This window comes from Podarcis pityusensis (genome assembly GCF_964106645.2).
Source record: "Podarcis pityusensis genome assembly, chromosome: 1".
NCBI classification, from domain to species: domain Eukaryota; kingdom Metazoa; phylum Chordata; class Lepidosauria; order Squamata; family Lacertidae; genus Podarcis; species Podarcis pityusensis.
In genome coordinates this window covers 84,327,898-84,354,207 of record NC_138028.1, presented here as the reverse complement: position 1 = coordinate 84,354,207, position 26,310 = coordinate 84,327,898, and the positions used below count along the sequence as shown (strand labels likewise).

The following is a 26,310-nucleotide window of genomic DNA, read 5'->3' as shown; positions in this document are numbered from 1 at the left end:
GTGGGATGCTTTATTGACCCGTTGTTCCCTAACGCAAATGGCCAGTGGCTAAAATGACCAGCTATTACCATGCAGCCACACTGTCTTTAACAGAGCCCCACAGCTGTGTGGATACTGAGTAGCCTAGCCAGAGGAAAAACTGTCTCCCGTTTCCCTCCCTCAGGTAGGTGAGTTTGTGGTCACAGATTAGGTCCCAAGCATTAGGACACACATTTCAAAGAAAAGGACAAGACCAGAGTTCCAGCAAGTGGAAAGTTAACCAACTCTTTTATTCCCAAGCAGAGTGAAGCTGGCAATGGCACAGTGGTTGTGTATGTGTGTGCAAAAGTAAACAGGGGCCGTTTCTTCCCCGGTTAGGATCACAGTGAGATACTACTTCCCTGGCCCCACCTCATAAAGCAGGGATGTGGGGAGCCCAGAGCCCTCCTCATGTGCTGGACTACTACTCTCATCATCTCTGACCATTCACCATGCTGGCAGGGCTGGAGATAGTTAAGAGCCCAGCGACATCTTGGGAGGCCACAGGGACCCCCGCGGCTTTAACAAAGGGTAGCGTTATCAAAAGTGAGTTGAAGGAAGAAGCAGAAGTGCCCTGCAGTATAAATCTTGGAGCTGTGCAGTCTTCAAGGCCATTTAGAGGTCTGAAATAAGTGGTTGGACAGAGCCCCACAAGAGCGCTGGTTGCCCCCCAGTGCAGTTCCATAGCTATGGAAAGAGATGGAGAGCCTGTGAAGCACTATAGTCTCTTAAAGGGATGGTCTCCCTTCCTCCTCTTTCCTGCCCTTCTCCCAGGCAGCTTTAAATTGCCACTTCCCACACCAGCTGCCGATAGTGCTTCAGGCAGAGGAAAGAAGCCCCCAACAATAGGAAGCGAACCTGTTTGGCCTTCAGGGCTCCATTTATCACTCCACTTATGAACAGAAGAAAGGGAGAAATGCCACAGCAAGGGTTTCACCCTGAGTTGGGGTCCATGTCTACGCTGGCCTGGCGAACCATCCGCCGGGACCGGGAGCAGGGCAAGGAAGAACAGAGGGCAGTGCTTTCCTCAGGTTTGGATTCCTGAGGAGAAGGGGACTGGAGCTTGTCTGGTCCTTCGGGATCTGTGTGTCCCTCAAACTCCTTGGCCCGGCTCACCACCAGGGCAGCATCAGCCAGCTGAGCCACAGAGAGCCGGTGTTGTAAAGCGGGCCTGCGGCCAAATGGGACAGGGCCCTCCATGCGCTGGACAACTTTGCGCACCCTGCCTGGTGCCGGGTAGTATGAAAGCTGCTTGCAGACATGGCGACGTCCCCGGTGAGCCCTCCGCCCACGTCGCCTGGCCCTGCGACCCTGAGCCTCCTCTTCCTCTGGCAGTGGTGCCTTTGCTGTAGAGTCTGTTCCTGACCCTGAAGTCTCTTCATTTTGGGGAAATTGCTCAAAGGTCACTGTCTTCTTCTTTTCATCATGAAGAAATACCTGTTGGAGGAAGAAGAGGTAGATTGAATGAGGGCCAGCAATTACAAAGGATTTTTCTTCATCCTGCCTCTACCATTCATCTTCGCATTAGCTGAGGTTTCAGATCCACTGATTTATGCATTGCCATTTTTGTTTCCCTTGCATGCCTTGAGGCTCCATTATAAGTTCCCTTACTCTTTCCACATGCCTCTCTCTGGAAGCATGCCCTTACATGACCCTCTTACCTCTTCCTCAGCAGCACACTCTGGTACAGAGATGTGGCATTCTGGGCTGTCCATTTCACTGATGCTGCGCATGACAGCATAGAGATTGATGCGTTCCCGTCTGAGTGTGGCTGGCTTCTCTGGCACTCTCATCGTAGCCAGGTGTCTTCGCACTTCCTCAGCTCCTGAGTCATCCGATGCCCCAGGTTCTTCTGTGGCCTGAAGACTGAGCCTGGGACTATCAGGAGCGTCCACAGGATGGTGAGGCTCTTCAGGAGGTTCCCGCAAAGGACGAAAGCAATACTGGGGGGTTGTCACTGGCTCCTCTGGTTCTTCTTCTGAGCTTAAAGTCTCATAGTATGGGCTTCCTGAAGGATCACTGCTGGCATCACTTATATCTGGAGAACCTTCTGAGTGGGCATCTCCTGCCTTTTGTTCCCATAGGCTGCTGTGTCGGCTGCGTAGTAACATGAGGTGAACAATGTAAGAGATTATTCAGCAAGGAATGCTAAATGAAGAGCCAAATAAAGAATGGACTTTGAATCCAGTCAGTTACAGTGAGAAGTATTAATTACACATATTAAAGATAATCACAATGTCTATTTAATTTTTGCTGCACTATTAGTGTGAGACAATTTTGCTATCAGTGCTTCCTTGTTTAAGATTAAATATTGTGTGCATAACAATACGAAACAGCCCTTTTTAACTGGAAGAAGTGCTTTGGAGTGGAAGTTGGAAATGGAGCAGTTGGCATGGATGTCGGATCTTTTCCTTGCCACTCTTTGGCACCCCCGTCATTTTTTCCCACACGGAATCTTTCCTGTTTGCCTTTGCACACAGGTGCTTAGAATCCTAGGAAGGGGAGATCTTCTCTGATCCCAAAAGCCCCACTGCTGTTGAATGTAACACGTAGTTTGGCCCTTGGACAATAACAACAAAACCTTCTGCTGTGGTCTGATCAGGCTAGTCAGCTGCAGCTCCCATCAGTCTCCCTTGCCCTCCCCACATACATACACAGTGACCAGACCTGCTCTCCCTCCCCTTGGATTTACCTTGCGTCCAGAATGCCCTGATAAAGCTCCAGCTGTCTCATGAATCCTGGATTGGGGTGGACAATTGGGCGTCGTTCCCGTACATGGGAAAGGGCCTGCTCAAGTGACCACCCGTACTCCTTCATGGCATATGCAATCACTGTTGAGCCAGAGCGGCTCACGCCCATCTTGCAGTGCACCAACACCCGAGAGCCTTGCGCCCTGTGGGGAATGAATATTTGCTATAAGCAGGGCTACAGCATCACCCAGGACAGTCATGAAATTCAGCATCCAGTTGCTGTACCCTCAGCCAAGAGTAGGATACCCCAGCTTCTTGGCCTAACTCAACACTTTCCAAGGCACAGATTAGTTATATTATGCTGAGGCCACTCTGCTGTGATCATGATGAATCCAAGTGAGTGACTATCATTGCTGCTTGGAAAACATTATGGTTGTTCAACAGCCAGTGTGGTGTAGTGGTTAGAGTAGTGGACTAGGACCTGGGAGACCAGGGTTTAAATCCCCACTTGGCCAGGAAGCAAGCTCACTGTGGCCAGTCACCATCTCTTAAGCCTAACCTACCTCACAGGGTCGTTGTGAAGATAAACTGGGGGAAAGGAAAACAGTATGTGCTACCCTGAGACCTTTGGAGGAAAGGTGAGATATAAATGTAGTAATAAAAATAAATGAAGCAGAGATATAGCTAGGGCAAGGATGGGGAACTTCTGCCCCTCCATATGGTGCTGAAGTCTTAACCCCCATCATTCCTGGCCATTAGCCATGCTGATGGGAGTTGCAGTCCAACATCATGTAGAGTGGGGTTACAGTTTCCTGAATGCTGAGCTAAGGCAACAATGGGAATTTCCAGATATTGTTTCCAGCAGTGGTGACTGTAGCTCTGAACTATGAATCCTCCAATATGGGAGGAGATGGCTGGATTCAGCTGCTTGCGCTTCCAAACGAGTAACTGGCTGTGTCAAATCTGACAGAGATCAAAAGCTAGGAACTGATGGCATTGTACTTCTTAATGAAGCAGAGGGTGCATTGGGGCAACCCAGTCTGATGGGATTATCATCATCATGATGGGCTGTGCCAAATTCTCACCTGCAAAATATTCTGGGGTGAAAGGAAGAATGGGTTGACAGTCCTATCTGGTATCACAGGCCCTCTCAAACAACAGCTGACATTTCATTCAGGGAGGTGGGGGCTTTTTGTGACAAGAGCCCTCCTCTTCTACCTCAGCCCTTGGATTCCCACTGAAAAGCCCATTTCTGTGCCTGCAATCCCATTGACTACATGGGGACCATGTTGGTTAGCCTAGCTTGCAATACACGAGTGCTGCAGCTGAAATCACAACTACCATCTTGGTGTCCACTTCTCACCAGGCAGCTGAAATGAAGTTGTAGGTTTCCTTCCAGTGTGGCAACAGCTGTGAGGTTTCCTCATCGTAGAGCCGGACATTCATGTACGTAAAGTGCTCTGGGAAGAAGTTGTCGATCTCACGGGTGACATTAAGGATGTGGCTAACCCTGTAAGGCAAGGCAAGGAGTAATCAACAGAGAATGTGAGCAGCTCTTTTCCACCATGTTTTTAGCATGGCCTCAACTAACTAAACCACGTCCCATTTCCTAAACATCCCCCACTGCAGTTGCTCAGTATCTCAGAGTCGGGTTGGAATGCATAGTAGAAATCCCTTCTGACTAGAAGGCAAGTTTACATGGAGAGGTGTAAATGGTCATCTCAGTGTCCAAGGAATCCAGATCAGATGAAGTTCCCGAAGGTACTAGTCTTGCTCTCCGAGCAGCATCTTTTGGTGACATACCTGTTCCTCTGAAGCTCCTCAAAGTTGGCTGCATTCCATTCAGAGCCCTGGGACAAAAAGGAACAACACCATGCACAGAGCTCAGTCCCAAGCGAGTGCAAATAGTTCACAAACATTCAGCCATCCTGCAATTGCTCATTAAATACTCAAAACCGAACACATTTAGCCAAATCATGTGGTAGAGTGCCTCCTAGCTTATACCATTGCAGACTGGGCAGGTGAAGGAACTGAGGTTTCAAATATGTCCCCAACAGGAAAAATTGCCAGCATGTAGAAAGATAGCAGAGAGTCATCTCCCTGATGTGCTTGGTTGTGATTTTTATGTGAGGGAGTAACTGTGAACCGCCCTGAGACCTACAGGTATAGGGCGGTATACTAATTTAATAGCGCCTGTCCAGTTTCTTAGGTCAGCTTCCAAGGCTGTTCTGTATGTTCCACCACCTGTTGAGGCTAGACTGATGGCCCCCAAAGATGGAGCCTTTTCAGTGCAAACCATCCATTTAGGATTGCAGCCTTAGCTGCTCGCTGTGATCTTCAACTTTGTATGAAGTAAAGAACATAAATCTGCTGCCCCATGCTATCTCTCAAGAAGGCCCTGTAGATAGTATAAGGGAGAGGCTTTACAGGGTGCTTTGCTTCCTCTTATGGTGGAAGGGAAGGCAAAGCCTGGAGGCCTCAAAATAACAGCAAGGCTTCCATCTTCCTGCCATTCCAGGAAAGATTTTGAGGACTCTTAAGTTGAGAGGAGGGACTGCTATTTTTAGGGGCTTGGAGCTCCAGTCTGCTGGCATCATGGATCCCTTTCCTGTACTTCCTCACCAAGTAGAGATAGTCAAAAATCCTGGAGGGCCGATCCATCTGAGCCATAATGAGAAGCATTTCATTGTCAATAAACTCCTTATAGTCGTTCAGGCTCCGACCGGCTCTCCGCTCCAGTTCTGTACGGATCTGCAGGAAGAGAGGGAGGGAGCTTGTGAGTACCTGAGGTCGCTTTTGAGCCTGGCTGCTTTTTAATGACATGCCCATTCCCTGTCCCTCACCCATCACTCCAACCCCTATACATACCCCTGCTTTCCCACATTCCCTTCCCAGTCCCTGTTTTACATATCTTGCTCCCATACCCTCTCTCTCTCTCTCTCTCACACACACACACCCTCACACATGTCTCAATTCCCTCACATTCTCTCTCCCCCACCCCCTCCTCCCTCACCCTCTTGGCCCAACATCCCACCTCCTTGGAGGTGATGTTCTCCAGGTCAGTGGTGGCCATCACCTCACGCAGCTTGGCCCGGATCATCCGCTCTGTCATCTCCTGTGCTGTCGGCCTGAGGCACAGAGACGGAGGGTCGGCAAAGCTCTTGGCTCGCCAGACTCTGCCCCAGACACCATGGCACGCCTAGAGCATCCCTCCCCCATTGGCAGTAGGGTTACAAATCTTGACACCATGCCAAAGCTTTGCATTTCCCTAGATAGCTTTTACGCATTTGTAAACGTGCTCGTTCATTTATTGCATGTATATCCTGAGCTTCCTCTGGGGGCCTTAAGGATTACTCCCCCCCACCTCAATTTTATCCTCACAAGTTGCTGTGAGGTAGGTTAGGCTCTGACTGACCCAATATCACCCTGTGAACTCAATGGCTAGGTGAGAATGTTAACCTGGGTCTCTCTCATGTCCTACTTTGCTACCCAAACCACTCCACTCCACTGCACCACAAAAAGTGATGCTACGTGACCTGAACTGGGGGTGGGATTCTGCTCTGATCTGTGTCTCTGATCAGCATCTCCCTCCCTCCCTTATTATTACAAAAAACAAAAACAAAACAAAAACAAGGACCCTTCCCTTTCATGACCTACAGAAGAAGAACTTTCTGCACAGTAGTCCCTAAAACTGGCTAGCAGGGCCACCTGAAATGTCTGTGCTTTGGACTACTGCATGGTATCGAGTTCCACCTTGGAACCACTGCAGCTCTGCTGACTACATCATTCACAGCCTGTAACCAGCCCTAGGAGGGGAAGGGCCATCACTGACTGGTCAGAGAAGGCTGCAGGAGAAGTGGGCCGCACAGATTCCAAGTCGGACATGGCTAGCCATTCATTAATGCAGCTCTGCTCCGAGTTCACAGCCTTCTGATACCACTCGGTCCAGCTCAACGCACTGCCTCCTGGGAAATGGTTGTTGCAGACGGCTTCGCTGCATGCCTTGTGCAGCACTTGCAGCGCTGACCTGAGAGCAGAGATGACAATCAGACATCAGAGATGCGCTAAAAAAATCCTCTGAAGGCTACCACTGCAATCAGAGAAATGCACATCTCTCTTCCCATTTTCCTCCATAATGCCCCTCTCCCAGCCTACCAAAAGCAATAGTGGCAACCATATCCTTGTTCCCCACATTCATCCTTTTCCCACACATGTCCTTGCGCTTTTCACCCTACCTGATAGCCTTGCTTACCACATGGTCTGGACTGAAATGGGCTTAAAGATACGGGTCTGCCCCCCAGACGTCACACTGAAGCCCCTGGGGAAAGAGAAGGGGAGAGCAGTGTCACAAGTAACTTGGGAGTGCTCCACCTGAGATGCAGATATACGGAAAGAGGCAAATAACAATGCAGTACTTGGCATGGTTGTGAAACTAGTATGAGATCTTCCATGGTGCCAGGTTCCATTTGTAAGCAAAAAAGAGAATCTGATCCTTTTCTGCTCTTGAGATCTAAAAGTCAGGATGATGTTGCTTCTTGCCTTGTGCAATGGCAACAACCTTAATCTACGCATTCTAGAAAGGATGGCGCCAGCTGAAGTCAATATTTTAGGTACGCTTCATCTGCACTACAGCAGTATTTCCCAAATTTGGGTTGCCAACTGTTTTTGGACTACAACTCCCATCATTCCTACCTAGCAGGACCAGTGGTCAGAGACGATGGGAGCTGTAGTCTAAAAACAGCTGGAGACCCAAGTTTGGGAAACACTAACATAAAGCTTTAACTACAAAGTTGAAGGTTTTCATTTAAAGCCTAGGTCTGTGTCCCTGGATTGTAGTGCTTATCTCTGCATCACTGTGGGACAGGCACATTTTGCAAGGGAGGTGTGAGGATAAATACTTTCTAAAACCTTGTTCACCTGAAAATGACCTAAAATACAGCCACTAGTGAAGATGGAACACAGTCAATAGGACTGGCTGTTGGACATCCAGGCTGGCCCTAGTCAAAGGAGTTCTCTTTGAGTTGCCTGCTGAGAAATGCGACCAGTGCATAATATTCATGGCAGATTTGATCCCATAACCCTGACTTTAATAAATTCTGGTCTGGGCCAGACACGGTGAATATGAAGTCTATGGGCACGCTCCAGTGGAGAGTTAAGTGGCTTAAGCTTGCGGTGGGTTGCGAACAGTTGGCCGTACCATTAGCCGGGGCGGTGGATTGCCTCAGGCAGCAGACTTAGATTACCACTGAAGGGTGGCAAACTGTCTGCTTTTTATTTATCTATTTTTTCTTTGGAAGGTACAATTTGGATTTATGTATTTTTTTTTGCCTGAACCCCCAAAATACATTGGGTTGGCCCTGAACCCTAGTTAGCCCTCCATCATCATAACCTAGTTACAGGTAGGTAGCCGTGGTGATCTGCCGTAGTGGAAACAAAATGAAAAAATTCCTTCCAGTAGCACCTTAGAGACCAACTAAGTTTGTTATTAGTATGAGCTTTCGTGTGCATGCACACTTCTGCAGATACATTCAATGTATCTGAAGGTGCTACTGGTCTCTAAGGTGCTACTGGTGCTACTGGATGGAATTTTTAAAAATTTGTTATCATCATCATCATAATTTATTTATACCCCGCCCATCAGATTAAAAACAGAATAAAACATCAAACATTTAAAACTTCCCTAAACACGGCTAATTAAGGCCCAGAGGTCCATCTCTTTGCTCTTTTATCCCAAAATATGGCCACTCAAGGCCTTTGTGCCTCAAGCTCAACCACCTTCAACTGCCTGAAGCTCTCCTGCTAACTCAGATGACTCTGCCTTTTACCCCCTTTTGCCCCTTATGCCTAGAACTGTTCTCTGGGAAACCTGTGTGAAGTAGACCTTCTTGGATTTCCTTCAAAACATACCTTTCCTGTGAAAAGTTTGGCATGAACACACATACCCTAGTCCTCTTCCATCATGGAACCAAACACAAGTATGACTCACTGAAATAAAGCTGTGCTCATTAGTGGTGCTACATGGCTATTATTAACAACAACAACCATAAGATGAGACACAGCAAGGGGCAGGCTCTCAAGGAGACTTTTTAAGAAAAAGAGACCATGCAGAAAAGAATGGTTGGTTTCCACTTAATACAGGAGGAAGAGACAACAAAAAAACCAAACCCTCCCATAGCTATTCAGGATGTAAGTGGTTTGTAGTCTGTGGAGACCATTTTAAAGTCAGATGAGAGAGCAGGCATTGTTGGTGAAACTGGGCGAGGAGAAAAATAAACACATACCAAAAAAATGGCCTCTCACTATCTCAGTCTGTTTGAGTATCCTAGTTTGTTTGCAAAGCACAAAGCTTATATGAGGATTACTATTACATGGAGCATTGTGGGTGCCTGGTGGGGTTAGGTCTGTCTCTTACCCATCGCCATCAAGGAAGACCTGAGTGTCACTCCAAAGCGGAAGCACCATCCCCAGCGTGCAGGCAGCCGAGCTGGGAGGCAAAGAGAAAAGACATCAGGTAGCTACTGAAGGGGTTATTCTAGTCCATGGGTAGGCAAACTAAGGCCCGGGGGCTGGATCTGGCCCAATCGCCTTCTCAATCCGGCCTGCGGATGGTCCGGGAATCAGTGTGTTTTTACATGAGTAGAATGTGTGCTTTTATTTAAAATGCATCTCTGGGTTGTTTGTGGGGCATAAGAATTCGTTCATCCCCCCCCCCATATAGTCCGGCCCCCCACAAGGTGTGAGAGACAGTGGACCGGCCCCCCGCTGAAAAAGTTTGCTGACACCTGTTATAGTCCCTGTGCTTGTCCTACAAACCTTCCCCATTCACCCCATCTGCACTCGCCTCTTAACCTGCTTTTTCAATAGCTTGATCAGCATTGTAAAAATCACTGATAGCAAAGCCAAGCCAGCATTCCAGAGCTGTGACAGAGGTGCTTGGCGAACTGCACTGCTATCTTCCCTTCAGCTCCTTGATTTGGACGTCTTCCTGCGGCATGCTCGAGTGCCTGTGCCCTTACTGAATACATAAACAAAGGTTCTTCTGGAGCACAGACGCTGGGAATGGGGTGGAGAGGAAAGACTGGGTGAAGGGTTGCCAAACCAGTTCGACCAGGGAGTAAAATACATTAAGGAGTTTAGATACACACACACAGTGAAGGACAGAAAGAAAGCACTCTGAAGCAAAGATGCTTTCGATAAGGGTTTTGAACAAACATCATGCAGAGAGAAAAGGGGTTGTGTTCTTCCAAGTGCATTTTCTTGGAAGCATGCCCCATTAATTTCAACGGTACTTGCCTTTGGCTAATGGTAATTTGGAACACAACCTTGGTTATTGAAGCAGAGAATGTTGCCTGTTCCCTATGCATGTTTGTTCAGAAGTAAGATCCACCGCGTTCAATGGGACTTACTTTCAAGGAAGTAGTGTGCATCAGCCTGTAGTCTAAGAGACTTTCAGCACAATCCTAGTCGTATCTACTCAGAACGAAAGTCCTATATAATTAAATGGGGCTTATTCTCAGGCAAGTGGGTCAAGGATAGCAGCCTTATTGAGTATCTCATTTTGGTCCAAGCCTTGACGAAAGACATCATGAAGAGATACAAGGCAGGACAGTATAGACTGCTGGAAGTTTTCTAGCTTAGAAGTGCCTGGGCCCCACCCCTTCTGTATCTTCGTGCTCCTTCCCTTGTCCTCTCACCCTTCTTCAGGGAAGTCAACTCCCAGCAGCACCATCTCACTCTTGCTCTCCACCTCTGCTGCTGACACAACCAGCAAGTACCGGATCCGGTGAGCTCGAGCCGACTCCAGCCTCACAGCCTGGAGGAGGGAAACAAACATACAGTTCTTGCAAGACTGTCCTTGTGTGTGTCACCTCCACACATATGACAGTAAGACTCCACCACAACTGTTGGTGGTGCATTTGGCAGATGCAGGGATAGTTCTTTGTTTAGCACCACCAGCAACTTCTGAAAAAAATTCCATGATTCCTGAGACCAGTGCCATAGCTAAGTATCATATTGCTACTTGCGTGGAAATAACATAAGATAGCAACTTGGGATAATCCAAGTAGGCCTAAGGAGTGCCCCTTGTTTCTTGTCAGTAGTCATTTGTGCACTTTTCGGTACGAGAAAAAAGGTTTTGAGGAGAAACTCCATTTACATTTATCCAGAAATAAGTGCGTCACATTTTCATCTCTGAGCCCAAGAGCCCTGGCACTGAGGTTCTCAAAGCTATTAAATCATCCACTGAAAATCATATTATACAAGGCTTTTAGCACAAAATCATTAGGAAAATAGAATGGGAGTTTCAGAAAAAGGCCTCACACCCCTAGATTAAGTGAATGCAGTTTGGCATCGTGTGGTAGGATCAGAGGGAAGAGCCTCTGGACCTAAGTGTTATGGGAGTGTTTTTCATATTTTTCTGCACACTTTCCACATTGGCAAATGCCATAGATCTTCAGTAGTTTTGCCAAGGGGTTTGGGGCATGTTCTAGGAAGACACACACAGAGAGGGGGCAGGGAGTGTTATTGTGGACCACTAGACAAGCATATGAGACCTCAGTATTGACTTGCCTGAACTGAGAGTATACTGGACAGATGCACGTTTATTTATTTAATTCTCCATTTTCCACACTGCAAGGGAAGATCCGCAGTGGGGAGCAAGCTATCTTTTAGGGCAGCTTGTCTGCTGCTACTGAACTTCCGAATGAGCCACGTCTGCTAAGCTCCCGAGAACATCAGCAGCTACCAGAAAGCAGCATGAGAACCGCTGCCTTCAGGAACTGCCCCAGGTACTTGGAGGCTGTTGTGACTCACTCTCTAGAAAAGAAAGAAAACCCAGCACATGCTACTTTGGAAATCTCCCAGCAGAGTCCCCAAAGCCAAAGCCGGGATCAGACTCGGCAGAGACGCCAGCTCTGGCTGTCTGCCCAAGAGAGCAAAAGCCCCGCAGGCCATAAATGGGGAAGTGGCTGCAGCTCCCGGCTGAATGTCTGCCTGAAAACCACATTCCTCAAGGAGAGGAATCCCTCACTGCCCTGCTCTGTGCCTCCACAAGCGTGGACAATGAGGCTCTCAGAAGCCAGGCCTCTCTAGCACAGAGTTTTGCAGCAGGAAGGCAAAGCGGAATCAGTTTATCACAGGACTCCCAGGCAAGAAGCAACACAGATTCTAGAATCGTGCTAAGAGGAGGAGAAAGGTGAAGATCAAGGTCAAGAGGAAGGAGTTAATAGTCGGGTGTCCACTCCACAGACCAGCTGAACTAGCCTGGGAAGCAATCTGGGTCACTAAGGCGTTCTCACTGAGGCAGTAAACTTGTGCCCTTTCAGGCTTCAGGTGCGATCCCACGATGGAAGGATTCAGTCCTGTGAATCCCACCCACAGCCTGAAGTGATACTGTCTAGACACAGGTTTACTGCCTCTTAGAACTAGGCCGGAGCCTGAGGGCACACACCTCCCTTTTCTGAAATATTGTCTTCAGAAAATAGCCCTCTTTCATTTCAGAACAGTTGTCTCTTGTGGCATGGCTTGCCTAACCAGGCCTATAGGACAGCAGCAAGGCACACTGGGTACAGCTGGTGGTTCTGGACAGGAGGGCAGGAAAGCACTTATGCCATTAAGGAAAGGAATCCCACTAACATACATTTAAAGCACAGCTATACCATCTTAATTGTCACAACTTCCCATGGAAGCTGCAATAAATAAAACAAATGCTCTGTGGTGATGAGGATGTTATTGTATTTGTTTGTTACTGTGCTATGTATTTTTTGTGTTTTTATATTGTAAATCACTCTGTGATCCTCGGATGGGGGGTGGTATAGAAATTTAATAAGTAATAAACAAATAGTTTACCAATCACAGACCTATAGTAAACAGCACCAACCTACAGGGCTCTTTGGGGTGGGTGAAGCCATGTGCTTTAATTGTAATCTGTGGGTGTTACTACAGAAGGTCAACTCTGGTAGATAAGATCATTTGATGAACAGAATGAACCTTAAACTGGCCTGGCTTGGCAGCAGAAAGCTGGAATATTTTTTGTTCCAATAGTAAGCAATGCTGAGCCAGGCAGAGAAGGGAATTTGCCCTGAGTGTTGGGCCTTGGCAGGGTTGAGTGGGTGGAAATGGAGACCGTGCTGATTCCAGAACTGGAGGAGGGAAAAGGGCAAAGGCCCTGGCCCAAGCAAACTCTTTTACAAGGCAGTAAAAACACTGAACTCCATAACTGTCTGCTCCAGACTCTTTATCCGAAGAGGCACATTTTGTGGTCAGGCCAATTGCTTTCCTGTCTCTTCTCATCCACACTCTGCCCTATCTCCCTGCCCTCACAGTCTCACCAGCCGGATGCTGTCTTCTGGCCGCATCAACCCCACCATTTGCTGTAAGTGCTGCTCCTGTTGTTCAGCCGCGGCATTCTCACTCTTAGGCTTGTGGTCCAGGGGGGTGGCTGGGCCTTCCTGCACGGACTCCAGCTTTTCGTCTTCCTGCAGGAGCAAAGCAGCTCCTTTGACCATGACGAAGCTGTGGCTGAAAAGGGAAAGAAACGGAGATAGGTAGAAAAACCCTCTTGCTCCAGAGGAGAGCTTGCCCCATTAAATCCTTCCTCATTCCAAGGGGGAATGTAAGAAGCTGCCTTACCCTGACAATGATCCATTGAATTGAGCCTTTTCTACACTGTTCAGCAGCAGATCTCTAGAGTTTTAGGCTGGGAATCTCTCCCGGTCCTACCTGGAGACGCCTGGGACTGAACCTGAGACCTTCTGTATAAAAGGAGGTGCTCTTCCACTGAACTACGGCCCTTCCCCATGAACGCTTGGAAGCCTTTGCAATTACAGAACAGTCACAAAATCTGAAGTAGTCCAAGAGAGGCAGGCCTAGCCATCAAGGCAAACTAAGTAGGTTGTGCTAGCTAGAAGCCTTAAGGCCTATTAAATGTATACAGAGGTGGCAGAATATTGAAAAATCACATCAGATTTTAAAATAAAATGTTGAAAAACGTTGACTCTAAGGAATAGATAAGCAATATTAGCTATACTCAGCTGGAATACAAGCAAGCATTTTAGAAATTGCAAGCTCTTTTTTTAAAAAAATGTCAACATTGATTTATTACCTACTTTTATATAAAAAAAGTATAAGGCATTCCCCCCAAGAGTGCCCTTAGCCTTTTCAAAATATTTTTTTTAAACTATTTGCCAAATCTCTGCTTTTCTCACACTTTTTAAACAGAGATGTGTGCTCTAAAAATTACCACCAACCCCTGACAAATTAGACAGAAAGGCTATGACACTCCCTCCATGCTACACACTAACGTGTTTAACAGTGCTCCCATCATTTTTTTAAAAGCAGAGATTATCTAGGGGAAGCAATTTAGAGTGGAGAAGCAGTAGGGGGAGTGGGCAGTAGCCGTTCCCCCAGCCATTATTTCTCTGTTCACCTCCCCCCCCCCGTCCCACCTCAGTGCAGAGTTCAAAGGTGTTTGAAAAGATGGCAAGTTCCGTTACAGAGGACGAGGGAATTAGATCCTTCCAGTTCACCAGAATTAGAGATCTTTCCAGTATACTGTACATTTATATTTAATGCACAGTATCCTCCCATGTATTCGTTTGGTGCACATTTTCCATTGCAAGATAATTTATCCGATTCCTCACTCTTCTTTGCAAGGTTTCCCCCCCTCTTTTCAGAGCAACAAACATGCAGTTGTTATGCTTTTGCTGCACACAATCTTGTCTCAAGATTGCACTTCTCTTGGGGAAACGTAATTCTTCCCTCCAATGCAATTGGGACTGCGGTGTACAATTTGGTTTTGCAAATGTCATGGGATATTAATGAGGAACACAACTCTCTCCTCCTCCTCACCGCCAAACACCCACATCAGTTGGTTGCTGTGGCTCAGGCATTGATAATCTTGAGTTTGGATTACTGCAGTGTGCTTTATGTGGGGCTGCCCTTAGCTTGCCCTGCAAGCTGCAACTGGTGCAAAATGCAGCAATTAGACAATGCACCAGGATGCCTTACCACATGCATATTACATCACTCCTAAAGGAGCTGCATTAACTGCCATTTAGCCACTGACCCAGGTTTAAGGTTTTGCTTTTGACCTATACTGCCTTAACAGTTTGGGACTGATTACCTGAAGGATCCCCTTCTCCTTCTTGCTCATTACAATCAGCTATGGCACACTTTTTATGTGTGTTTGGCAGTAACCAAGAAGAGTCTTCTCTGTGCAGGCACCCTCTCTCCCTTCAGCTTAAAAAGGCACCAGAATATGCTCCTAAATGTTTGCTGCTTTTTGATTCCAGAGTATGGTATCACGATTTAAATTTACTCTGGGTCACTGTTGTCTTTTTAACCTGTAGCTTTTTTAATGGTTTAATTTGTTATGATATCTTTTCTAGTACGTCACTTTCATGAAAAACAGGTAAAAATAAATCAACTATTTTTTCCTGTTTGAACTCCTACACTATATTTTTCTAGTACAGGGGCTCTTGGTGCAGCACTAGTTGTTTTTTTAAAGTTAGAAGAAGAAGCAATGCTCCACCTTCCTGCACCGCCACTACCCACTGCACTGTTTTGGAATATTTATACTCTCTTCCTTCTGCATTTCTTCACAATGTAGCTCCAACATTGGAACCATCTTTTAAAAAATAAGTTGCAAAGTGCAACTTCCCCCCACCCTAATGCCTTAAGGGGGGGGGGATACTCTGGTACTGGGTTCCTGCTACTGGGAGTAACATACTAAATCCAAAACTTTTTTAATAAATTGTGTGAAAAAGCCCAGAAGCTGGTTTGGGAGGACCCTGGTCTTTTTGTTTGTATGTATGTGTGAAGAGACAGGATTACAAAGGATAGCTCCTTACCGTCGCTGCAGCTGTCTCTTCCGAGGAACATCTTCATCCTGCAAGGGAATTCCAGGTAGATCAGTCACTTCTGATCCAGAGCAAAGAAGAAGAAATCTCCGGCCTCCAGATTAAACAATGTTCTAAGTTTCCACACATGTGGCACCAATCTCCTAGACACGGTCATTTCCACCAAGGGCTGTCCCAAGGCATTTTGCTTCCTGAGCCAAAGGGGCAAAATGCTGCTCCCCTTATTCCATATGGAGAAGCCAACCAGGCCCTTGAATATCACCTGAACAGTGGAGATGGGACAGCATCCTCCCTTGGACCTGAGGGCAGCAGGCTGGTTTGGGAGCTGCAAGGCAGATCACATGGCACGCTCAGCTCTCTTTGCTCTGCACTCCTCAGCAAATGCTGCCCAAAACAGCCATCTTATTCTGCCTAATGGTAGGGGTGGTCTTCCAGAGGTAAGCAGGTCCACACAGAGCAGGGGGCCCTCAGAGGGCTTTTTTTCAGCCGGAACTCTCCGGAACTCAGTCCCGGCACCTCTCAGGTGGGCACCATTGCCATTCTAAGAGAATGAGGGAGGTGTTCATGGAGAGTTCCAGAACCTCTTTTTCTAGAAAAATGGCACTGACTCCTCAGAGGGCTAAGCTGGCTGGGGAACCCTGCCAGACTTGCACTGTCATGCCTCCTAGCCAACTGTGGACTCCTACCCCAGGCCTCAGACAAGCTCTGCATGGACCTGGGGATAAAACAGTTTGGCCCAATTAAATCACTGAGGCTTTTACCTTGGTGGGACTTGGGAGTGATAGCAGGCTGCCTTTCTTTTAAGTGATGAATAAGTTTATTTGTCTAGACCATAAAGCCATAACGTACAGCAATGCACAAACATTGCAAATGCAGGCTATAAAACCATAAAATATTCTACCATTTATTATTAAAATCATCTACCTCATGCACAGCTGAAATGTTTTAAGCTCATGCTTGCCAACACAAAAGGCATACAAAGAAAGCACGGCTGGAGAGCACAGGTTTAAGGGCTTCTCCACACTTGCCTTCCCTCTGCTCTTTTCCAGGGACAGTCAGTGCTTCAAAGGTACGTGTCCAAGCAACTTTTTTTTCCCTCCAGAGCTCTCCCTGCAAAAACCTGCTCTTTAGTATTCAGTCGGAGCACATGTCAATCTGCAGAAAACCAGAATTGACATTTGCTCTGATTTCAGAGGGAAAGCTCTGTGGCAAATAAGAAAAAAAAAGAAACACACTTGGACACAGAGCTTTAAAGCACAGACTTGTGCCTGGAAAGAGTGGGGCAAAAGGTAAGTGTGGATAAGGCCCAAGTTCTGGCAGGCTGCACCCATGGCTGGGGCAGGTGGCTGGCGCCTTCCATAGCAACTTCAGAGCGATTCCTTTATACCAGAAGAACCAAATCACCTCACAATTGCGTTTGTGCTGTTGGCTCTGCCATGGAAAAACCCAGCATGACATAATGTTCCTGTTCCAAGCAATCCCTTCTGTGCCACAAGCACAGAACTGTTATGCCACCTCTGATCCCGAACATCAACAGGACTCTGTATTTTACAGGCCCCAACCGACAGCCTGACTTTGTGCATTGGTCAAAATAAAAAAAATCCTTCCAGTAGCACCTTTAAGACCAACTAAGTTAGTTCTTGGTATGAGCTTTCGTGTGCAAGCACACTTCTTCAGATACACTGAAACAGAAGTTGCCAGATCCTTCTATATAGTGAGAAGGTGGGGAGGGGTATTACTCAGAAGGGTGGTGGGAATGGGAGATTGGCAGATAGCTGAGATGAGCCTGCTGACGACTCTTAACGACTGTAATAGGTCTTACAGGAAAAGGCAAGGGGTGAGAAGGTGAGAAATGGCTTAGTCATGTATAATGGGATAAGAATCCAATGTCTTTGTTCAAACCAGGTCTCTCCATGGTTTTAAGTTTGGTAATGAGTTGCAATTCAGCAGCTTCTCTTTCCAGTCTATTTCTGAAATTCCTTTGTAGTAAAACAGCTACTTTGAGATCTTGTATAGAATGTCCTGGGAGATTGAAGTGTTCTCCTACTGGTTTCTCTGTTTTGTGATTCTTGATGTCAGATTTATGTCCATTTATTCTTTGGCGTAAGGTTTGGCCTGTTTGTCCAATATAGAGAGCTGAAGGACACTGTTGGCATTTGATGCCATACACAATGTTAGATGATGAGCAATTGAATAGTCCCGAGATGGTATGTGTGATGTTGTTGGGGCCAGTAATGGTGTTGTCCGGGTGTATGTGGCAGCAAAGTTGGCATCTGGGTTTATTGCAGGCTCTGGTGCCAGTGTCCGTGTTAAGTCTGGTTGTAGTATTATTGTGGGTTAGGAGTTGTTTAAGATTGGGTGGCTGTCTGTAGGCAATGAAAGGTCTTCCTCCCAGAGCTTGAGAAAGAGAACTGTCATTGTCCAGGAGAGGTTGTAGATCTCTGATGATGCGTTGTACTGTTTTAACTTGGGAGCTGTATGTGATGACTAGAGGTGTTCTGTTATTTTCTTTTTTGGGTCTGTCTTGCAGCAAGTTCTCTCTGGGTATAAGTCTGGCTCTGTTGATCTGTTGTCTAACTTCATCTGCTGGGTATTTTAGTTCTGAAAAGGTTTGCTGTAGATCTCTTAGGTGAGAGTCTCTGTCTGTAGAATTGGAACAGATGCGGCTGTAACGTAGTGCCTGGCTATATACAATGGACTGTTTGGTATGTTTGGGATGGTAGCTAGAGGCATGTAGATATGTTTGTCGGTCAGTTGGTTTACGGTATAAGGTGGTGTCTATGTGCCCATCCTGTATTTTTATAGTAGTGTCCAAAAAATGTATTTCTTGCATAGATTGATTCATTGTAAGGTTGATTGTGGGGTGAAAATCATTAAATTTCTGGTGAAAGGTGTCCAGGGTCTGTTGACCATGTGTCCAGATGATAAAAATATCGTCAATGTATCGCAGGTACAAGAGAGGTTTGAGTGGGTAGGAGTTTAGGAAACGTTGTTCTAAATCTGCCATGAAGATGTTGGCATACTGTGGGGCCATGCGGGTGCCCATTGCTGTGCCGCTGATCTGAAGGAACAGGTCATCACTGAATTTGAAGTTGTTGTGGGTAAGGACAAATTGGCAGAGTTTGGTGGCAAGGTCCGCTGTGGTTTTATCTGAAATGGTGTTCCTTATAGCTTGTAAACCATCGTTGTGTGGGATGTTGGTATACAGAGATTCCACATCCATAGTAGCTAGTATAGTATTGTTGGGAAGATTATTTAAAGATTGTATTTTCCTCAGGTATTACTCCCCTTCTGAGTAATACCCCTCCCCACCTTCTCACTATATAGAAGGATCTGGCAACTTCTGTTTCAGTGTATCTGAAGAAGTGTGCTTGCACACGAAAGCTCATACCAAGAACTAACTTAGTTGGTCTTAAAGGTGCTACTGGAAGGATTTTTTTTATTTTGACTATGGCAGACCAACACGGCTACCTATCTGTTAGTGCATTGGTGTTTGTTTTGGATCAGTTTTTATTATTTCAGAAGAGAGAAGGACCGAGTCTAAGCACTGAAGCCTAAGGTCTTGGAAGCCTTGCTCAGCCTTCAGAAATCTGCAATTTCACAAGCAGGTTCCCAATTTATCTCAGCACCAAAAGGGCTAGAGATGTTCTCTTTTTATGAGGGGGGGGGGAGTAAAAGAAAGAACCCCAAATGTCTCATCATGCAGCTAATCAAATACTAAGGTTGCATGCTACAATTAGACACAGAATGCAGAGATCATCCCCCTTCACAGAAGCTGGCTTGGTTCTCAACCATATTTGAAAGAGATGTTGAAGTAGCTAGCCTTTCATTATGGGCCCACAAGTCAGGGCTGGATCTGGGACCTATGGGCAACAGATTCCAGAAGGGTGCCATTTTCCTACCTCCAATTTCTTGTCTTCATGTCATTAAAAAAAACACTTCAGAACTGAACAGAAGGTCACCATATTGATTTTCACTTCAGGTGGAAAACCAGGGCTGGCTCTACAGTGAATATGGGATTCTGCCATAAAAGGGATGCTTTTGTAAACCTGCTGGTTCTTGGCCTATATAAGAAGCTAGAACACTTGCTGAAGACAAAGGTGACCAATTAATAACAATCATAGAATTGTAGAGTCGGAAGGGACCCTGAGGATCATCTAGTCGCCAGTATTATTATTGCTGCACTGTAGATGGTGGGGCTGAGGCCAAAAGAGAGTGGCTTGTCCAAAGCTACAAAATGAGTTCCCTGCTAAGGCAAGGGTCAAACCAAGGACTTTGCAGCTCAAGCTGTTAGCTACTACACTAATTCTTAGCATTCTGCACCAAGCCTGGACATCTTATGCCCCACTAAGCTGAGTGTTCCCTGCGGACCACATCTATAGGCTGAGAGGTGCTCTCCACCATGTGTTTTGTAGGTCCATAACCCATATAAAAGGGACGTGGGTGGCGCTGTGGGTTAAACCACAGAGCCTAGGACTTGCTGATCAGAAGGTTGGTGGTTTGAATCCCCGCGATGGGGTGAGCTCCCGTTGCTTGGTCCCTGCTCCTGCCAACCTAGCAGTTTGAAAGCACGTCAAAGTGCAAGTAGATCAATAGGTACCACTCGGGTGGGAAGGTAAACGGTGTTTCTGTGCGCTGCTCTGGCTCGCCAGAAGCGGCTTAGTCATGCTGGCCACATGACCTGGAAGCTGTATGCTGGCTCCCTCAGCCAATAAAGCGAGATGAGTGTCGCAACCCCAGAGTCGGTCACGACTGGACCTAATGGTCAGGGGTCCCTTTACCTTTATCCCATATAAGCAAGAAACTAGAAGATTTATCAAGCCTTGTGCGTTTCACAATCTGCGATTGGTGGTCTGTGTTTGCCCTGGTGGATCACAAGCTGTGCAGACCTGCACAATGTCACAGTTTCACAACTGAGGGCTGGTGGGTGGGTGGGTGGGAGGGAATCCAGCTTGGAAATACACAGTGTGGTTCCATTTTAGGACACTGCTAGTCTCCCGTCGCCTTGGAATGGTTGCAAATATTTTCCTGGAGCGGCCTTGAATTCAGGCTCTTGCATAACCTTATCTATGTGATTCCCAGTCTGTTGGCAATTTCCTGTGACATTTTTAAGCATGGAAAAAAACACAAACCTTGTCCCTGCCACTTCCTAATTGCCAGCTCCTTGCACAATGTCTAATTACGCTTGAAATGCAATCAGCCCAGCAAACTGCCAAGCTTGGGGTGTGAGAACTCTGGAGCTAGGCACCCCAGTGCAAAGTGACACAGAGGTATCCCAGGGTTGGTGTTCTGGGGTGGAGAAATCTTGCTTTTCTGAGGCTATTATGCAAGGGATATTTTTTGCTGCCTTCCACGGGCCCCTGACGTTGCAATCTGCAAGGAACCGGCAGGAAGTGGCAAGTTGTGAAACTCCCTGACAAGTCACTTATTAATGCCCAGTTCTTCTGCACAGGATCCTGAGCTGTCAAGAGCTGATTAGAGGAAGAAAGGGGGAAGGAGTAAGGACTGGGGAAAGCATATCTGTGGGGACCCAAGCAAGGAAAGGCAATTGACCACTGTGGCATGCGTTTGACAGGCTTCCTTACATGGAGAATTGAGAGAGAGAGTTGATCAGGGAGGGAAAGAATCCCACAACAAGGCACCCTGTGTGGGGCAGAGAAGCTCAGGCCAGAGGAGCTGAAGGGGCGTTTCACAGCTGGCCCGTTCTCTACAGCAGTCGCAATGAGGAGGGACTGTGAAGCTCCAACATTCTGGCTTCACGCAGCCAGATTATTCCACTCTATATGAACCCCACATTCCACTCACCCACCCACCCATCCAGGAAGGCTACGACTTGTGCAAGCACCCAGCCCAAGGAAGGTGCTGATAAAATGCCTCCACCATACCTTTCTGTGGATGCCACATACTCAAGATCATGCCTTTGTATGCCTCTCCCGCTCCATTAGGCAACCCAGAACTGTTTACAATAAGGTTACCAGATTTCCCCGTTTCCCGGGGACAGTCCCCAGATTTACAAATCAGTTCCCTGACAAAATCCGCTGAATTTGACTGAAGTTGAAACGTGTCCCCAGATTCATTGAAAAAAATCTGGTGACCTTAGTTCTACCAGCACAGAGGTGCTTCTGCTTGGACATTTTAATACTACTCCGTAAGAGGTGTTAACATAGGAAGCTGCCTTAGACCAAATTAGACCATTGGCCCACCTAGTTCAATATTATCTCTACATGGTCTGGCAGCGCCTCTTCAGGGTGTCAGGCAGGGGACATTCCCAGTCCTGCCTGGAAACTCTGGGAATCGAACCTGCAGGCAGAGCAGATGCAGTCTAGAACATAAGAAGAGCCTGCTGGATCAGGCCCAAGGCCCATTTAATCCAGCATCCTGTTCTCAGAGTGGTTAAACCAGATGCCTGCAGAAAGCCTGCAAACGGGGCACGACAGCAACAGCAGCTGAGGTTTCCAGCAACTGGTATTCAGAAGGATGGAGGCAGAACATAGCCATCATGAGGATCTACAGGCCTTCCCCTACAAATGATGGATTTAAAAAGAAAAAAAAAACCATCCTTTTGACACTCTGTGACTTACACGGAATGCAAATATGACAGAACAGCTAAGTGGGGTTCGTGTTTCAGGTTGAGACTGGCCCACCTGGAGTGGCAAAGGTGGGAAACACGAGTCCCTGCTGCAGCAGGTAAAGAAATCCTACATATAAGAGTGGCAGACCGTCGTTTTCTTTCCCTATCCCACTGGTGCTACTGCTTCACCCCAGGGAGCTCCCTCTACTGGGAAGAAGAGGAGTAGAGACGCGGGGAAATCTCTTGCCTGATCTTTGGCGCTTGGGCCCCCTTCTCTGCGCAATACGGCCCCCCACCCCGCGCAAGCCAGTCCTCCTTCCAACAGCGCCCCTGCAGGAAGGTGCGAGAACAAACGGCCAGATCTTTCGGGGCCAAAATGGTGCAAGGTGCAGTCGGTTGCACAGCTCAGCATACGGCTTGCAATGGGAGAGAGGGGTGGCGAGAACGGGGCACACGATGGCGCAGCCGTCGAAACAGCACCCCCCGCCAGCCCCAGAAAGGGGATGATGGATCGCAGCCGTGCCTAAAAGAAGAGCCGCTGCTGTGTGGGTCCCGTCGGGGGATCAGGGTGGGGTTCTCTTGGGGCAGCTTGAGGCTGGGCTAGAAGCGGCGTGCGAGCTCACCTTGCTGCCGGTGGGTGTCGAGTGGCCGCTCCCCGACGGGGAGCGACAGACGGTCACCAGCGCCATGCGCGGCTTGCTGCGCCCTTCCTCCGCTCCCAGCGCGCGGGGAGCCGACGGGGAAAGATCGTGCCACTCGGCGCCGCTGCCGCTGCAGACAGCCTCCAGGGGGCGGGCGTGCCCAGCCTTCCGCGCACTCCCTGGGTCAGGCCAGGGTGGGACCTGCCGGCCGTAAACTTTCTTCTCCTGCACCCGGCCGCCTTAACCAGGAAGCTCAAGGATGCTGCGCGGCGGAATCGCGCACGTCCTTGGCGGGAGGCTCTTAAAGGAACCAGCCCCAAGACGCGGGAGGGTTTTCCCCAGCCGGGAGCGGAGGTGGGAGGAGCGTCGGGCTGCTCAGGGCTCGCTTCCCCAAGCCGCAGTGGCACCCTACCATCACAGGGGCCAAGGCTCAGCCCCGGCACCTATTCTGAGTGCTGCTAGGCTTGCGTATGGTGGGAAGCGGGGTAGCAAGCGCCTCTGAGCAGAGGTGCCAACTTGAATGAAATATGGGGGGTAAGCCCCGACCCACATAATCGATCACATGGCACGCACAGTATTTGAATGGCAAAGCCCATCAACTTTTTTGGGGGGGAGGGGGCGCTCAAATATTTTATAAAGGGGGGCGGCGAAGGGACCACAGCGGCCCCTAGGACTTGGCTCTTATGCTTCTGAGGATGTGCAGAGGTTGCTGCAGCTGTGGGAGGGCGGCGGGCACCGTGTTTGTTCGTTTGTTTTCATGCATGCAGAGTTAAAATCTCAGCTAACACCAGAGTCGGAGCTTAAAATGGAAACCTAACGCCTTGCCGCTGCTGCCAGCCCCCCCCCCCCTGCATATTACTACAATGACTCAGCAGGTGGTCGAGCGAAAAGCCGAACATCAGAGGCTGGAGAAGCAGCACAGCGCCCCCCCCCCCCCCCCACATCAGGCACGACGGCCGCATGGAGCCCACTGCCACCCCCGCTGCATATCGGGATCCAAAAAGCAGCCTTCCTAATCCATAGCACAGCTACCCACAAGCACCGCCCTGCAAACATCGCCAGCTGCTGATACCGCCGGGGCAGGCTATCGAAGGTAAAAGTAAAATCTGTTCAGAACTCAGCAGTGCTGAAATTCTAAATGCTTCGGATATTGCGGAAGGCTGCCAGCAGACGACCTAGATAGACACTCAGCTCTTCCCCCTAAAAGCTCAAATTGCTAACCAGTTCTCATTGGAAGCAGTTTTGATCCAAAGCATTTCAAGCAACTAGCCATTTGTAAGGGGAATGCTTTAAAAAAAAAATCAAGGAAATGATCATATATTTTAAAACATTAAAGTGCAAGTTGCATAGTGCTCACTAGTTTCCACAGTTAAACCTCCAAGAACCATAGAATTGGAAGGGGCCACAAGGGTCATCTAGTCCAACCCCCTGCAATGCAGGAATCTTCTGCCCACACCCTTGAGATGAAGAGTCTCATGCTCTACCGACTGAGAGATTTGTTAAGTGTAGAAGACATAGCAGGAACTGCAGCTAATTCCTGGGGCTTTTTGTTGTTGATGCTTAATGTAAGCTGCTTCGTGAACATAATGGAATTGTTTGCTTTGCATTTGATCTTTAAACACACAGAACCAATGAAAGGGCGGACAACCACTTCACTTTCCTACCTGCCCAAGACCCAGCAGGTGGAAAGGAGCGTGGGCAGGTGGGTCAGCGGTGTGAAAAGCAGCAGCATCTCTTGTTGCTTTGGAGCTTTTGAAAGGAGTAGGCAAGATTTCCAGGTTCACTGCGGGCAGCCCTAATCTCGGCACACTCAGCCTACCCACCCCCTCGATTCCCCAAGCCAGCCAGTCAGCCCCAGGCACACAGTTACAATACAGCCTATATGACACAGTGCTGCAATTTGGACCCAAAATAACTGCAGGCCGTTATGAAGCTGTTTTATAGCAAATTGGGCTATTGGCACGTCTAGGTCAGTTGTATGGCTTGCACTCTGGCAGCACCTCCTTAAGGGTTTCAGATTGGGAAGCCGTTTCCCAGCCCCAGCTGGAGACACCAGGGGTTGAACCCGGGATCTTTGGTTGCAGAGCATGTGCTGCACTACCACTGGGTACAGCTCTTCCCCCAAAATGCAGCTGGTTAAGGCAGAGCAGCTCTCGGGAGCCCCTTGCACACCTTCCGAACTGGCAGGGGAGACTTGGCAACTGAAACCAGCCAAAGCAATTTTAACAGTACCATTGCCACCTGCTCTGTTTAAGGTCACTGTGCTATCACGTGGCAGCCATGGTTCTTCAGTGTACAATCATCGTGCCTGGCTTCCTAAATTGCACCATGCAGAAGATTGAGCAAGGGGGGTGCGGGGGAGGGAGAGAGAGAGAGAGATAGAGACAAATTGCAGTTCTATGTATGCACACTAGATGGGGATATGCATTGTGTCAGGCAAGGCCAACAGGGATTTATACAAAGCGCAGTGTATGTATATATTTGCACTTGGGCAGTCCAAAACTATGATGCTATGTTGGCTGAGCAGACATATAATTTCAGTGGCTCAGAGAACAAATCCACTGGTTTCTTTGAGGCAAGATGGAAGCTGCCGGTTTGATTAAAGTTAAGAAAGGACATGTAGGGACAAGGAGTGGCAGAGATGTGTTGACGAAGAGCAATGGGGAAGAGTATTGGTGCAAAATGATGCACATGGTCTAGATGGTGCAAGGGCTGTGTACTATTGGCAGCAAGGGAGGAAGCAAAGGTGGAGGGTAGAGGATTGCTAGACTCTGCCAAGGAACTAAGCTAGTTGTTGCTTTACTGTCACTGGGGCATTGGACTAACAGGGCAATGAGGGCAAAGGAAGTGTGTAGATTTCACTTAATGATTTAAACTGAACACTTTCTGAGTACAGTTGTAAGAAAAAGGATGGTACTACTCTACGACTTCAAGATCGTATTATCCTCCCTCCCTCTCTCACCCCCCACCTGCCCTCTCTGCTATTGCTCCCACCAAATTGGGAATTAATAGCAACGTAGCCTGTTGAAGAACCTAAAGCAGCTTGTAAACCTTATCGTTTACCAAAATAGACACAGACTATCACCAACATATGGAGTCCCATTAGTGTATTGAGGGAGCAAAGTTTGCTCATGATACTAAATTGTTCTGGGTTGTCAAAACAAAACAAGGGATTGCAAGGAGTTCCAAAAGAATTCCTCCAAACTGGGTGAACTTAAAATAGCAAACACAATTCAATGTAAGTAAAATAAATCCTCATTTGACATATATAGTAATGGGGTCTGAACTGGCAGTGACTGACCAGGGCTGCACACGCACTATATACCTTTAAAGGACATTCAAAGCACATTCCCCCTCAAAAGTATTCTGGGTACTGTAGTTCACCTCTCAGAAGGTTACAGTTCCGTCACATTGAACAAACTACAGTGCCCAGAATTCTGGGGACAATATGTTCTGAACGTGCTTTAAGGGTGGTTTGTATGCAGCCTAGGAAAGACCTTGTGGTCATAGTGGATATCTTGGTGAAAATGATG

General features: G+C 47.8%; 1 protein-coding gene across 1 annotated transcript; it reads right to left on the bottom strand.

Annotated features, from left to right (window-relative positions):
- Positions 1 to 238: 238 nt before the first annotated feature.
- Positions 239 to 23,077, bottom strand: SSH3 (slingshot protein phosphatase 3). The gene is made up of 14 exons (XM_081004157.1): positions 22,760 to 23,077; positions 15,557 to 15,594; positions 13,037 to 13,226; positions 10,403 to 10,521; positions 9,121 to 9,192; positions 6,961 to 7,026; positions 6,541 to 6,735; positions 5,743 to 5,836; positions 5,331 to 5,459; positions 4,512 to 4,558; positions 4,072 to 4,218; positions 2,711 to 2,911; positions 1,680 to 2,115; positions 239 to 1,455 (listed from the first exon to the last, which is right to left on the bottom strand). The coding sequence occupies exons 1-14, from the start codon at positions 22,823 to 22,825 to the stop codon at positions 952 to 954; spliced, it is 2,304 nt and encodes a 767-aa protein (XP_080860283.1). The 5' UTR covers positions 22,826 to 23,077; the 3' UTR covers positions 239 to 951.
- Positions 23,078 to 26,310: the final 3,233 nt, after the last annotated feature.